The 13,840-nt window shown below is 44.3% G+C and overlaps 1 protein-coding gene across 1 annotated transcript; it reads right to left on the reverse strand.

The window, feature by feature from the left end:
* Positions 1-4,900: 4,900 nt before the first annotated feature.
* Positions 4,901-5,561, reverse strand: LOC308428160 (large ribosomal subunit protein uL6-like). The gene has a single exon (XM_080926523.1). It carries the CDS (start codon positions 5,553-5,555, stop codon positions 4,977-4,979), a length of 579 nt encoding a protein of 192 aa, XP_080782649.1. The 5' UTR covers positions 5,556-5,561; the 3' UTR covers positions 4,901-4,976.
* Positions 5,562-13,840: the final 8,279 nt, after the last annotated feature.

Raw genomic sequence — 13,840 nt, forward strand, 5'->3', positions numbered from 1 at the left:
CCAGATAATCACCTACACTGCTGTGAGTTTTGGATTTGTGTCTGTCATTTTGATATGCTGCGCGTGGGGCTCTTCTACTTTTACATCAAGTCTTTGGTTCTTTCTTTCTTGCCTTATTTTAAGCCTGTAAGAAGCCTCTTAAGATTCTGTTATAATCCCCCAATCATGCTTTCTCTGCAGTTACAACAGTTGATAACAGGTATCTATTTAGAACAAATATGGCCCCATCTTACAAATAAGGAAGAATCTCCCTCCTGCCTTTGCTCTGGTTCATCCATCTTCTCATTTATTTGCTCATTTCCATACATAAATATACATCACATCTTTACATTTTCAGTCTTCAGCTTCCCATCTGCTTATTCCAACCTCTGGATGGTCAGGAGGCCTGCCTCTATTACCTGTCGTTTTTCTTGATTATGGGTCACAGACCCCATTTTTCACACGTCTATAACCTCTATGCTCTACACTGCTGATGGTGTTCTGTATGGACAAGGTCATGTGCTAATAGAGGCTGTTGAGGACCGCACTTGTGTGGTTTTACTTTGTTTGGGTGGGTCTGTTTAGGTTCTGAACTTAATTACAGGGTGTGACCTTCCCTCTAGGATGTGGCCTTTCTCCTGAAGCAGGTCCTTTCTAGGTTCTTAACTGAACTACGTGGTGTGCTGGAAGACGCCTCCACTGTGGCCAGGGCAGAGCTCAATCGTCTGCCAACTGGGCATAGCCTGCCACACCACCATCCTTGTCTCAGCTCACAGCAGTGAGTCAAGCCTGCATAGGTCAGCTATGCTCCAGGAAGTACCCCGAGTCTCCACCAGCATTCCTGGGCTTCTACCATGACCGTGCTAGATCCCTGCCCTAAAACCCTGCCCTGCTATTGTATCTTCTTGTGTACCCTGAAGTCTGGCTCTACTTGTTCAGCTCAATGAGATTTCCTTGGATTTTGACACATCACACTGTAGTACAGGGCTCTTCACACTCAAAAGACACCTTTTAACGCTGTTCCTCCTGTCATCCAGCCCCCTGGGTGACGGCTGGAGTCTTCTTATATATCAGATACAAAGAGAATCTGTTAAAAAAAAATGTGAGGTAAGAAAACAGAGCCACCAAACTTAAGAGGTTCATGATTTGTACTGGAAATAATTATGGCCTGGTTCAGGATGGGAGGAGACTCTCTGGACATCAGCCACCCTAGGAACACCCTTCTTTTAGTTTCTTGAATGTTGCTAAGCAGGTGAGAGGTGATGGAGTTACAGATGTGACATCCTGGCCCGGACACTGCCCTACTGCTATCAGGGGCCATCCCAGTCAATAGAAAGAACAGCCAGGAAGATCTGGTCCAAGACAGGTTCTACCTGGTATTTGAGTCTTAAGCTGGTAACCCGATGCCTCTGACCATGTTTCTTCATAGGAAATATAATAGGGTAACACTGCCCAGTCTGCATGGGTGTTCTGTGGATGTGAACATTGAGGGTGTGGAATGAAGCTTGTAACACGCTTGACATTAAGCAGATACACACATGGGTTGGCATTCTACCTCTTAGGAGTCTGTTTCTATACTGTCTTAGTCTTTGGGGTAAGCCACAGGATTGATGGTTCCCTCCCCACCTTCTCCATAATGAGGAACAGGCAGCCATGACTCACACTGCACAGGCAGTTGGCAAGATGGCTTCAACAGGACAAGCTGGACCTAATTCACATCCTACCTGTGGCTGAAGAGGGACCCAGGAAGGGCTGAGGATCCACTCTCTGATCCTGCATGCTCTCTGGCTTTGGAATCCACCTTGCACCTCATCTCTCTCACCGGTTAATAGTTAATGGTGGCCTCAGCCTTGTCACAGAGCTGTTAGAAGGCACCTTCCAGGTCAGCACCCAAAGGACAGCACTCACCCTTCCCTCTCTCTTGGCTGCTTCATTCTTTGCATCTGCCACCAACCAACTTTAGCATAGCACCGAGCAGTTACCAGAAGAGCACTGGCTATGAGCTGGACAGGACACCACACCTCAGAGGGTATGCCTAAAGACGAGGTGCAGGAAAACTGTCCCATGTGTCCCCAGGCTCTGCTGCTCTCACTGTACTATGCCCCTTCACTCCTGGACTGGACTGCCCTGTCCCACTGGTCCCCCACTGAGCCACTCTGTATTAGGGAATGCTTGCTGTAGCTTTTAGAAAAGAAGAAAAATTCTGTGCTTGTTGAGTGCACATTCTGCCAGGGGAAACAGAAAAGGGAGCACGTGGTACTGACAGCTTTGTGGAAATATAAAGCAGAAAACAGACGGAGTGGGTGGCGGGCAGGTTAAGTGTGTGTGCGTGAATGTTGCTAGATGGATAGTCACCAGAAGAGGTCTCAGAAGGAGATACTTGATGAGGATGAAGTTCAAATGAGGAAGTAAGACTTTCAGTAAGAGAAAGATACTAAGGCAGGAGCATGGCCAAATGATGATCAAGGAACAAAGGTCACTAGAGCCCAAAGAAGACCATAGGCAGAGGCCAGTTTTACACCTGGGGAGGGCCACCATGTGGACAAGTGTCTTTACATCTCTGATTCTGAATGACTGCTAAGGTTAACATGTAGAGAGCTCCCCACCTCCATTCATGAATGATGAACGAAGGTCTGTCTACCACTTGGACAAGCTCCTGACCACAACAACACACAGTATAGAGGGAGAGTCTGAGCACCTACCATGGTCACATCAAGTAACGACACCACCAGTCACAGAGGTAGTAGCAGATGCCACCAGGTGAGCTGGTACTGGCCACTGTTAATCATATTCATTAATTCCTCTAGGGTCAGAAAATTTCTTTATATATTTTTTTTAATTTTGCCTCTTTATTTATTTGTTTGTTTGTTTGTTTGTTTTTAGTGAAAAGATCCTCTCAAATGATCACTTCTCTATTCCATAGTTGCTTCTCATCCTTCATTATCTATCCTCTTCTTCCTCAAAAACAAAACTCAAATCATTGGCTGATACACTTGAATAAGTATATTTTTTTATTTATTTCAAAATCATGGCTATATGCCTGAATTCTAACTTCTGGGATATTCTTGAGTTAGGGAGTCATTTTAAAGAAATGGGCTTCACCCACTCACTCTTTTTTCTTTCTTTTTTTTGTATTTAATTCTTTTTATTGGATATATTTTATTTACATTTGAATGTTATCTCCCTTCCCAGATTTTTTTCCATATTTCCTATCCCATCCCTCTCTCCCTGCTTCTATGAGGGTGTTCACCCACCCACCTCCTCCCTCCTCCCCACCCTGACATTCCCCTACACTGCAGCATCAAGCCTTGGCAGGACCAAGGGCTTCTCCTCCCATTGATGCTCAACAAGGCCACACTCTGATACATGTGCAGCTGATACCATGTGTCACTACCGTTTCCGGCCAGCAGAAAAGTTCTTCTCAAAGTGGTTCATTCAGGAACCTTACAGCATGCAAGTTAAAAATCTTTCTGTCTCCCCTTCTCTCTCTTTCTTTCTGTTTCTCTTTCTCTCCCTCTGCCCCCAAGCACAGTCCCTTTATCCTCTCTCAACTCCACATCCTCAGTTGATGTTGCGTGGCTACGGTTCATAGGTCCGTGTTATCTGGCCTGATCTCGCATCATGGATGCGCCTGTGCAACTCGCACGGTGGGAGTGGCTAATCTTGAAGGGGTGTGGCAGGAGGAAGTCAAGTGCTAGTCACAAGACTAGGCCAGAGTCCCAAGCGCCATCTTTGGACTGCCGCCACACCGGCTCTCCACAACCACGGGTCCGTCCATGTGTACTTTTTGGATAGTGGTTTAATCCCTGGGAGCTCTGGTTGGTTGGTACTGTTGCTCTTATGGGATTGCAAATCTCTTCAACTCCTTCAACTCTTCTTCTGGAGTCAGAAAAATTCAAACCACCTACACACTCTCTACCTTCCATCATAACCTCTAAGGGGAACCAAAGTCAACTTGCACACTTTTATTTTGGCCAAATAATCATTTCTTGGATAGAACCAAAGGTTGTTTTTAAGGGCTATTTAACCACACTAAGGCTAATGTTCATCTTCTCACCACCCAGAATACTCAGTGCAGCTTGTTCTGGTTATATTTATTTGCTATGTAGTGGGAACTAACGCATCTATCCCTCTTGGGTCAGGAGCAGCTCAGTGATAGAGTATTTGTCTATCATGTGCAAAGCTCCGAATTCCACCTCCTATGCCACAAAACCATGATATGTACTTGTACACTCCTTCAACTAAGTCTTCTGTTCCCCTTCATAAGGAGAAGCATGGAGCCTACACTGAGCGGGGTGTTCTAGAACTGGAGCCATTCTGTATTAGTTGTGTAGACTAATAGCGCCCTGTTAATCACAGGAAGAATATGGATGGTAAACCATTAGAGGCCAAGGAAGACGAAGGAGTATGACTCTTGCAATGCATACATTTTGTTAGATTCATGTAGAAGGAAAGGCTAAAAGAAAGAGAGGTAGGGGAAGAAAGGAAGGAAAGAGAGGAAAGAAAAGAAGAAATGAAGTGGGGACTGGAGATATGGCTCAGTGGTTAAAAATACTGACTGCTCTTACAGTTGACATGGGTTGAGTTCCCAGCACCTACCTGGTGTCTCCAGTTCCAGGAGATCCAATGCTCTTTGACCCCACATGTGGTGCACATAAACCCACGAAGGCACATGTAAGTACATACACAAATAAATAAATCTTTTAAAACTGGAAAAAAAGAGTACGGTCATAGTTACCTTACCTCAAGACTATCTGTGTTGACCATGCATGATTGGAGTTTGTCTGTGACACATTTTCTGACAACCAAGTGCTAGATCAGTTCCTGTTTTGTTTCACGCACCATTTGTGACTTTTGTTTTCCTCTATCTCTATTATATTAAAAAAATGTGGAAATATGGTCAATTGAACAAATTTTTTTTAATATCTAAATTTTTTATTGTCCCCAAATTGTACTTGTGATCAGGGTCTTGTTTCTGGAGCTAGGAAACTGAGGTCTCATTCGTCAGCCTGCTGTACGGTTCCCTTCTCAGACACATAGATGCCATCCAAAAACTTTCTGATATCCTTGTTTTTAACTGTTGTGGCTTGCTGAATCAGAGCCGCTGAATTTGAAACAAGTTCAATATCATTTCCTTTAAGGATTAATTCATCCTTCTGGGCTTGAGAGACCGAACAAGCAACACCTGTCCTCATCCGAACCCTGCGGATGTATTTTTCACCCAAGAAATTTCGGATTTCAACCAAAGACCCATTCTCCTGAATAACGACGTTGATGGGGAAGTGGGCATACACAGACCTCATCTTGTAACGGAAGCCCAGTGTAACACCCTTGATCATGTTCTGAACATGACTGCAGATGGTTCTGACAGTGGCCAGCTCCTTTCTGTTACCCCACCATTTGTCAACACGGAGCCTCTTCTTTTTCTTCCCAAGAAGACTCAGCTCTACATTGATGTAATTGAAGTCCCTCCGCAGAGTTCCCCTGGGGCCCTTCACAATGACTGTGCGCCCCTTCAGAGTGATTTCCACATTATCTGGAATGTCGACCGTCTGATTGCTGAGAATGGTCTTCATTCTCGCAGTAGATGGGGGCAAAGACGAACAAATTTTTAATCACTGTTTTTCCCCAAGTCTCATTAAAATGTCCAGAGAATTATCTGGGAGATGTACAAATCCCTATGGATAGAGCCAGGGATAGACAATAGCAGAGAGAGAGAGAGAGAGAGAGAGAGAGAGAGAGAGAGAGAGAGACAGAGACAGAGACATAGACAGAGACAGAGACACAAAGAGAGACACAGAGACACAGAGAGATATCATCACAAGGTGACAAGGTGGGAGCAGACAGCAGATGGCCGAGTGGCAGCCATTTCAAAAGACCCCAACAACTGCAGCCTCTTCATCTTCGTGTGTGGTCAGCCCATGCTGCCTACAGGACACTGAGGGAATGGGAACCTCTAAGGGTAAAAGTGGGCGGAGCTGAGATGAGGACTGGAAGAAGTCTTGAGGAGTGCTAAGACCACAGGCACTAGGCAGGAGCCGGCTCTTCTCTGCGGATGGAGATAGAAGCAGGCTCTCCGGAGTGGTTGGACCTAAGAAACACTGGCCTTAGGAATATCCATATAATGGTCTTAAAAACAGATGTTCAGGGAACATCTGGATCCTGAACAATGAGAAACCTGACCTCAGTGAGGTACCAGGTTCCCATCGATCCCTCTGGAGGGAAATCTGTCCATCCGTACCCTCCATGTGACCTTCCCAACCAGCTTTCCAACCATACTTCCCTCAGTATTAGTAGTAAACTGGGTCTCTGAGGAGCGTTTTTTAAGAAAAGAGAAAGCAAAACAGAAGGGAGTGGAGAGAGGGAGGGGGAAGGGGGACAAGATATTGTTTTTCAGGAAATGAGAAGAAATAAAGGTTATGAAAATAGGGGGCCAGGGTAATCAAGGTATTAAGGTAACGCCCACAAAAGGGTAAAACCAGAGAATCAAAATTTACAAAACAAACAGGAATGATGTCACAGGTGTCAGAACAAGGCTTGGAAGACAGCCTCTCCATGGGTAACCAGAAGGTTGCCAAGCCTGACGAAAATTAAGGATTCCTTTGGCTTTTCGTTTGTTTGTTTGTTTTTTGTTTTGTTTCTTTGGAATGTGAAAGTCTAATGACAAGTAACAGAAGTAAGGGCAGCTGAAACTCAGAAGGGCAATATGATTTGGACATTGAATGTCCCTTGAAGGTCTGTATTTTAAATTTTGGAGTCCAGTGCAGCACGCGGAGAGACGGTGGGACTTTCAAAATGCAGGGCCTTAGCGCTCTGAAGATACTGTCGGAGCGGGCTGTGGGCACTGGTCCATTGTTGTTTTTTTTTTTTTTTTTTTTTCTCCATCACATGCTCCCTGCCATTACCATACTTTACTCCGTCAAACAAGAGCAATGGGCCAGAGATTATGGGACTTCCAGCTCCAGGAGCTAAGAAATCATTTCTCTCTGTAATCTAATTATTGCGGGCATTTTGTCATAGTAACATGAAGCTGACTGCTGCAGAGTTCCTCCCAGAGTGCATGTGTGAACGGTGGCTTTCTCAGTCAGATCACCGTCACCAGAACAGTGATGCTGGGCTGGACTCTCCCCTACTTCAGCTTTCAGTACCAAAGGGATAAAAGAAGCTCCAAGCTCAGAGTCAACCGGTGAACACCTCTCGACTTTTCTACAGATTTCTAAAGAAGTCACTCTAAGATCATGTTAACCACAAAACTGACCAGAGATGGGTACCATGGAGTATGCCTGTAATACCAGCACTGTGTGGGAGGGGGTGTCAAGGCAGGAGGACCTCAAGTTTGAGACTAACCAGGACTACACATTGACACTCTATCTACAAATAAAGTAAATAAATTCAGAAAAGATCAATGGCTCAACCATAAGACACCCTGCCCCCCCACCAAAAGCTATAAAACTCTCAGAGAAAAACGTAGAGAAAAGTTCATGACCCTGAATTTGATGATTTATTAGATAAGACTCAAATACAGATAATCATAATGAAAATGTGTAAATTATACCTCACTAAACCTGAGAACTTTATGCATCAAGAGCAATATGAAGAATAAAAAGATGGTACAGAAAATAGGGGAAGACATTTGCAAATCATCTCTCTGATGGTCTGTTGTGGACAATCCTAACTTCTGTAACTCGAGAACAGCGAAGTGAAACCAGTTTAAAGCTATGTAGCATGCTTGCGTAGACTTGTTTCTCTAATGTCAGGCAAACGGATGATGAAAAGATACTCGGTGCCACTCATGACTAGGGAACGGGAAGCCATGTTCACATCATGAGAATGACTGGACTGAGAACAGCACTCAGTGGTGTCAAAGACCGGGGACAATCAGAACCCTAGTGTACTGGGTGTCACCACTATTCAAGACAGTTCCGTGATCCCTCAAAAAGCTATACACAAAATTACCAGTTGAGCCAGAAATTCCAGTCCTTGCTTGATTCATAGCAGAAAAGAGACGCCAACATCTACTTATATATGAATGTTTATAGCAACATTAATCACAACTCCAGAAAATGAGAACAACCCCAGAATCCATGAACAGATGTGTTCAAACAAAATCTCTCCCAATCTCTCTCCCCTTCCCCATTCTGTGATATGCATGTGTGTGTGCATTTATGTGTGTGTATGTGCTTGTGTATACATTTATGTGTGTTATGTGTGAGTGTATGGTGTATATGGTATGTGTGTGCTCTGTGTGTGTGTCTGTGTGTCTGTGTGTCTCTGTGTACATGGCCATCAGGAATAACATTTGAAACATAGTACAATACAGTAAGTGACACTGTTAAGTGATACAAGCCAGGCATTACTTTCAGAAAAGTTATCAAAGAATGAGGATGAGAATGGGGTGTGGAAAGGCATGGAGGAATCTGCCCAGAGGTTCAGAGGGATCGTGGTCACTGTGATCTCATTTTCTAGCCTTCAGAACTTTCTGAGTTGTTTTAAGCCACACAGCTTGGGTTCCTTCTTATAGCAGCCCTGGGAAACTCATGCTTACTTTCTTAATTGACAGCGTTCCCTTCTTGAACTGCCCCTGGAGCAGCCATACAATGGCTACATCTGACAGATCTAATGGCCACCCGCCTTACCTTCTCTGTCAACACAGTCTTACCTCAGACTTTGTCACACCACAAAGATCTGATGACAATCTTTTGCTGAAGGAAGGATTCACGTCCTGTGATTAGCACAGGTGTAGTCATATGTGCCCATAATCTCAGCACCAGAGATGGAGGAACAAGAATTAGGAGTTCAAGGCAAGCCTCAGACACATAGAGAATTCAAATCCAGTCTAGACTGCATGAGACCTTGTCTCCATAAATAAATAAGTAAATGCACTTTAAATCATAGGGCATCTGGGCCCAACTGAGTAGAAAGGAGCTTTTTCTTCATCCCTGGTTAATCCCAGTGCCCAAAGTCTTCTTTTAGATTGGTTTTCTCCATTTTCCCGGGGCCCAGCCAGATTGTGGCTCTGGGGTCCACTCCGATCCCCATGTTTTCAGTACAAAGGCTCCTATCCAGCCCTTTGCCAACATGGTACCCACTGACCAACCAGCTCTTATCTGACCTTTGTTTATCCTGTTCTCTTGTGAACAGGACTCTGCCCGGAACTGAGTTAGCAGCCAAAGTTTGCTAAAAGTTTCCCAGGGTACTTCTGAGGCGGAAGGTCGGTCTCTCTTGGGGGCTGTGACAAAGCACTGAATTTACCTAGAGAACTGAGACCTAAGTGGCCTTCTGACCTCTACCTTTGCACTGGCCTTCCCCTCCCAGCTCAGCCACCCACCAGCTCTGTCACATCTTGATCTTGTCAGCATGTCACCGCTCTGGCCTGTTCCACCTCCAGGATCTCCTATTAGGAAGGGCCTCCTGGGAGGAACGTCTACCCTCCCTCTTACTCACAGCCCGGGAGCTTGATCTCCTTTGGCAGCTGCTCCTGAACTTGCTCTCCTACTCCTTAGATACCTTCCTTTGCAGATGGCCATCAGTACCACTCCCCCTCAGAGCCAGAAATGGTGAGTTAAAGCTACACAGTGTGAGTTCATCCTAATTGCGTTTAAATTACAGTTCTAGGGAGTTCAGTTTAGGAATTCAGATGATGTTATTTACAAGATTCGTGTGTGTGTGTGTGTGTGTGTGTGTGTGTGTGTGTGTGTGTGTGTGTGTTGTGTGTGACAAGTACCATATGTAAGTGAGATAACAAACTACTCAAACAGGAGAAAGCATAGTTAATCATTGCACCTGCCTGTTGAAAGTTTGCACCACTAACTGCTAGGGGGGAGGAAACTGGGTGTCAGGTGTCTAATGGAAGAGTTTAGGAAGTTTGCTAAGGACCATATTCCCATGACAAACCTCCAGGTTTGTCACACTAATAGAAGTTTCCAGAACATAGCAGGGCAAGAGTGGACTCTAACAGTGACTTACACCTTGTATCAAAGGAAAGGATAGACCCGAAGAGCACCCCCCACACACCCCAATACAGGGAGTCCAGGGAGCAAGCACAGATGTACTGACAGGGACTGCATTCACCCCAGCTCTGAGATAACGGCTCTCAAACTTAATTTTTCAAGTACCGGAATTCTTTCTCCCAATTAAAAAACAAAAGAAAGCAAAGCTCTGATTATGGCTGAGATCAGAGCTCTGAATCCTCATCATTCAGACCAATGGACTCTGGAATGGATTCCAAAGCTGCTTATTAGAACTATGAAGAAAGGGGTGGCTGGGAAGCTCCACGCCTGGAAAAACTGCTCTCTCCTAAGTTTCTATTCCCAGCCATCCTGCCTGGCCACCCGCTAAGCATTGTTGTTGAAGTATTTTGTGCTAAGATACCTGGACATCTGTGCACTGTTACAATATCTACCAGAGAGCTGAAGTTACAATACCTCTCTATTTGACTTTCCCTCTCCTGAAATTTGCACACGTCACACCTGTTGTTTGCTCTTAACTTGCACACCCAGACACTGTTTTGGAGCATCAGTGTGGCTCTGGGTACTCTCTTCTTTATTCATCCGTTCAATCAGTATTAATAAACAATTACTAGTTGTGTCTATAAGTGCACATGCAGTGAAGAAATAGTCGAATTGGGTAGTCTTTGCCCCTAAATGCTCGTAGTCTAATGAGGAGATTACCGTAGATACGCGTAAAAAGCACAAGACTAGAACAACACCCAGGACACCAGGGGATCCTCCTGGAGAGAGAATATATATTAGCCTGTTTCAGTGAGCCAGAGACACAGTCCGGAGAGGGGTAACTGATGTGAACATTAATTAATTAAGCTAAACTCAAATGACTCAGTAGAGAGACAGTCAAAGTTCAGACTGAAAAACTTGGTGCTTTATTCCTGTTTCACTGGTCAACAAACATAACATGGTTAATGTTAACTGTCAGCCCGACATAATCTAGAAGTCACCTGGGAGATGGACCCCTGTGTCTGCTATACAGGTTAGTCTTATATCCACTTGACACGGGCTAAAGTCACCAGTTAGAAGGAAGCCTCAATTGAGAAAACGCTCAATTGAGAAAAATGCCCTACAGGCTGGAGGCAAGCCTGTAGGGCATTTTTCTGGTTCGTGATTAATGAGGGAGGGCCCAGACCATTGAGGGTGGGGCTAGCCCTGGGTTTTATGAGAAAGTGAGCTGAGCAAGTCACGGGGAGCAAGCCAGTAAGCAGCATCCCTCCATGGCCTCTGCATCAGCTCCTGCTTCCAGGTTTCTGCTTTGTAGTGAGTTCCTACCCTCACTGCTTTTGACAATGAACTGCTATATGGAATTGTGAGTTTAATAAACCCTTTAATCTCCAATTTGCTTTGGTCATAGTGTTTTATCACAGTAATAGTAACACTAACTAAAACATTTGTGAAGGATTATCTTAATTACACTAATTGATGTGGGAAGACCCACCTACTATCTGTGGCACATTTCCCTGGGCAGGATATCCAGGAGAAAATGGACAGAGTGCTAGCATGCATTTGTTCACTGCTTGGCTGTGGATATAATGTAAGCAACTCCCTCCAGATCCTGTTGCTGTGACTTTCTGCCACAAAGTCTATGACCTGCAACTTCAAGCCATATAAAAACCTTTTTCCCTTAAGTTGCTATGGTGGTTTGCATGGGATGTCTTTCCATTGCCTTGAGCATTTGAACACTTGGTCTTCGGTTGATGGCACTGTTTGAGAAGGCTTAGAAGGTGTGGCCTTACTGAAGGAAGCATGTCGCTGGGAACAGGCTCTGATGTTTCAAAAGCCAAGTACCATTCCCAGATCACTCTCTGCTTCCTTAGTGAAGTTTAAGATGTGAGTTCTCCTCTATTCCTGCCTCAGTTCCTGCTGCCTGGTGCCAAGATTTCCTGCCATGATGGACTTTGTCCCTTTGGAACCATAAGCCCGAGTAACCTCTCTTCTATAAGTTGTCTTGGTCATGACATCTAATCGAAGCATAGAAAAGTAACTAATAAAGTTGGTCTTACCAGGGTATGTCTCTTATCATAGCAACAAGAAAAGACACTGGGTATGAAAAGACACAGAGAAGTGATCATGGTTGCTAGAGTCTCACCCACCACAGTAGAGTAGCATGGTGGGTGGTGGGGATGAACTGTTGAGCACATGGCCTCTGGTGACCACACAAATCTGCCATGTGCTAAAACTCACGGTACTGCATGTCTCAAAACATTTACTGCATGATCGTGAAACAATTAAGAATGAAATAACTCAAAACTATAGAGCTGCTTCTCAGAAATTATAAGTAGCTGATCCTGGGTCAACCATTTGACACACTGGGAGGATGTTTTCGTGTGGGCTCTCTTGGTGGAGCTGCTTGTTGGTTTTCCAGAACATTCATTAAGTCATCGGGTCACAGTGTATGGTCCACTCTCTTTTAATTGCACCCACAATGATGTACTGTAAAATTTGACTCCCAATTAGGTTGATAAATTTTATCGTTTAGGCTTTATATTACATTGAAAATAATATTATAAAACAAGCAGATAAAAAGAACAGTTGTGAACATTTGATATTTTCTATGAGCATTATAGTTATTCATCAATAAACTCTCAAGTGTAATCTCTTATGCTGAATAGTTCTTTGAGATAAGATCTCATTATGTAGTCCTGAAACTTACTGTGTGGAACTTGCTGGCTTTGAACTAACAGAGTCCCACCTGCTTCTGCCTCCCTGGTGCTGGGATTACAGGCATGCATCAGCAGGCCTGGGCCCTGCTAAACAATTATTTTTTTATTTTGTGTGTGTGAGTGTTGTTGCTTTCATGCATGTCTGTATACCATGTGCACACCTGGTACCCACTGAGGCCAGATAAAGGTGTTGAGTTCTCTGGACCTGGAATTACTTACAATTGTGAGCTGCTATGTGGATGCTGGAATGGAGTCAAGCCTAGGACATCTGGAAGAGCAGCCAGTGCTCTTACTGCTGAGCCATCTCTCCAGCTCCAATGATTTTAATAAATGTGTTTATAGTTATGAAAAATATAATGGTATTTCTTGATTTCAATTTATTTTAAAAGATATTAATTAGATTAGCTACTTTTGAGACGGGGTCTTACATAGCCCAGGCCAGCCTCTCTTAGTCTTCTTGGGCCTGCTTTCTGAATGCTGCGATTACAGGTATGTGCCACATATCCTGCCTAATTGGATTTCTTAGTATCAACAGAAAGTACTTCAATCTGAAGATTTCAAAAGATAATACTGCTAACAGGATACAAATATGAAGTGTCCAGTTCTTGTCATTTATGTGCCAATACAGAACCCACAAATAACAGCACACCTGTATCTGAGGATGAAACTAGTTAAAGATATTCAAGGCTTCTCTGCAGGCACTGTGAAACACTACAGCACAAAGTATACAGATTAACAAAGTCCTGGTGAGATGGCTCAGTGCAGCTGGACCTGATGACCCGAGACCCACATTGCAGAGAGAACCAACCTTCCGTACGTGCATGGTGGCACACATTCACCCACATTCATAATAAATACAATGCAGTGCGAGAGATGAATCTAAATAGACAGAAGAATGTATTATGTACTTGAATGAATAACTCAGTACCATAAAAATGCCCACAGTAAACCAATGCAATTCCAAGAAGAATCCCAAAAAGCCTGGGTATATAGCTCAGTAGCAGAGTGTTTGGCTGTCATGAACAAGTCCCTGGGTTCAATCCCGAGATCCAGGGGAAAGAAAAGTGTCATGGAATATTCTCCCTCCCTCCCTCCCTTTCTTCCTCCCTCCCTCCCTCCCTCCTTCCCCCCCTCCCTCTCTGTGGGGGGGGTGTTTCTGTGTGTGTTTGTCTGTGTGTCTCTATGTGTCTGTGT

Source organism: Micromys minutus, assembly GCF_963924665.1.
Source record: "Micromys minutus genome assembly, chromosome: 12".
NCBI lineage: Eukaryota > Metazoa > Chordata > Mammalia > Rodentia > Muridae > Micromys > Micromys minutus.

Excerpts from the sequence above, each read along its gene's own strand:
- LOC308428160 (XM_080926523.1), bottom strand. The coding sequence starts at position 5,555 with ATGAAGACCATTCTCAGCAATCAGACGGTCGACATTCCAGATAATGTG.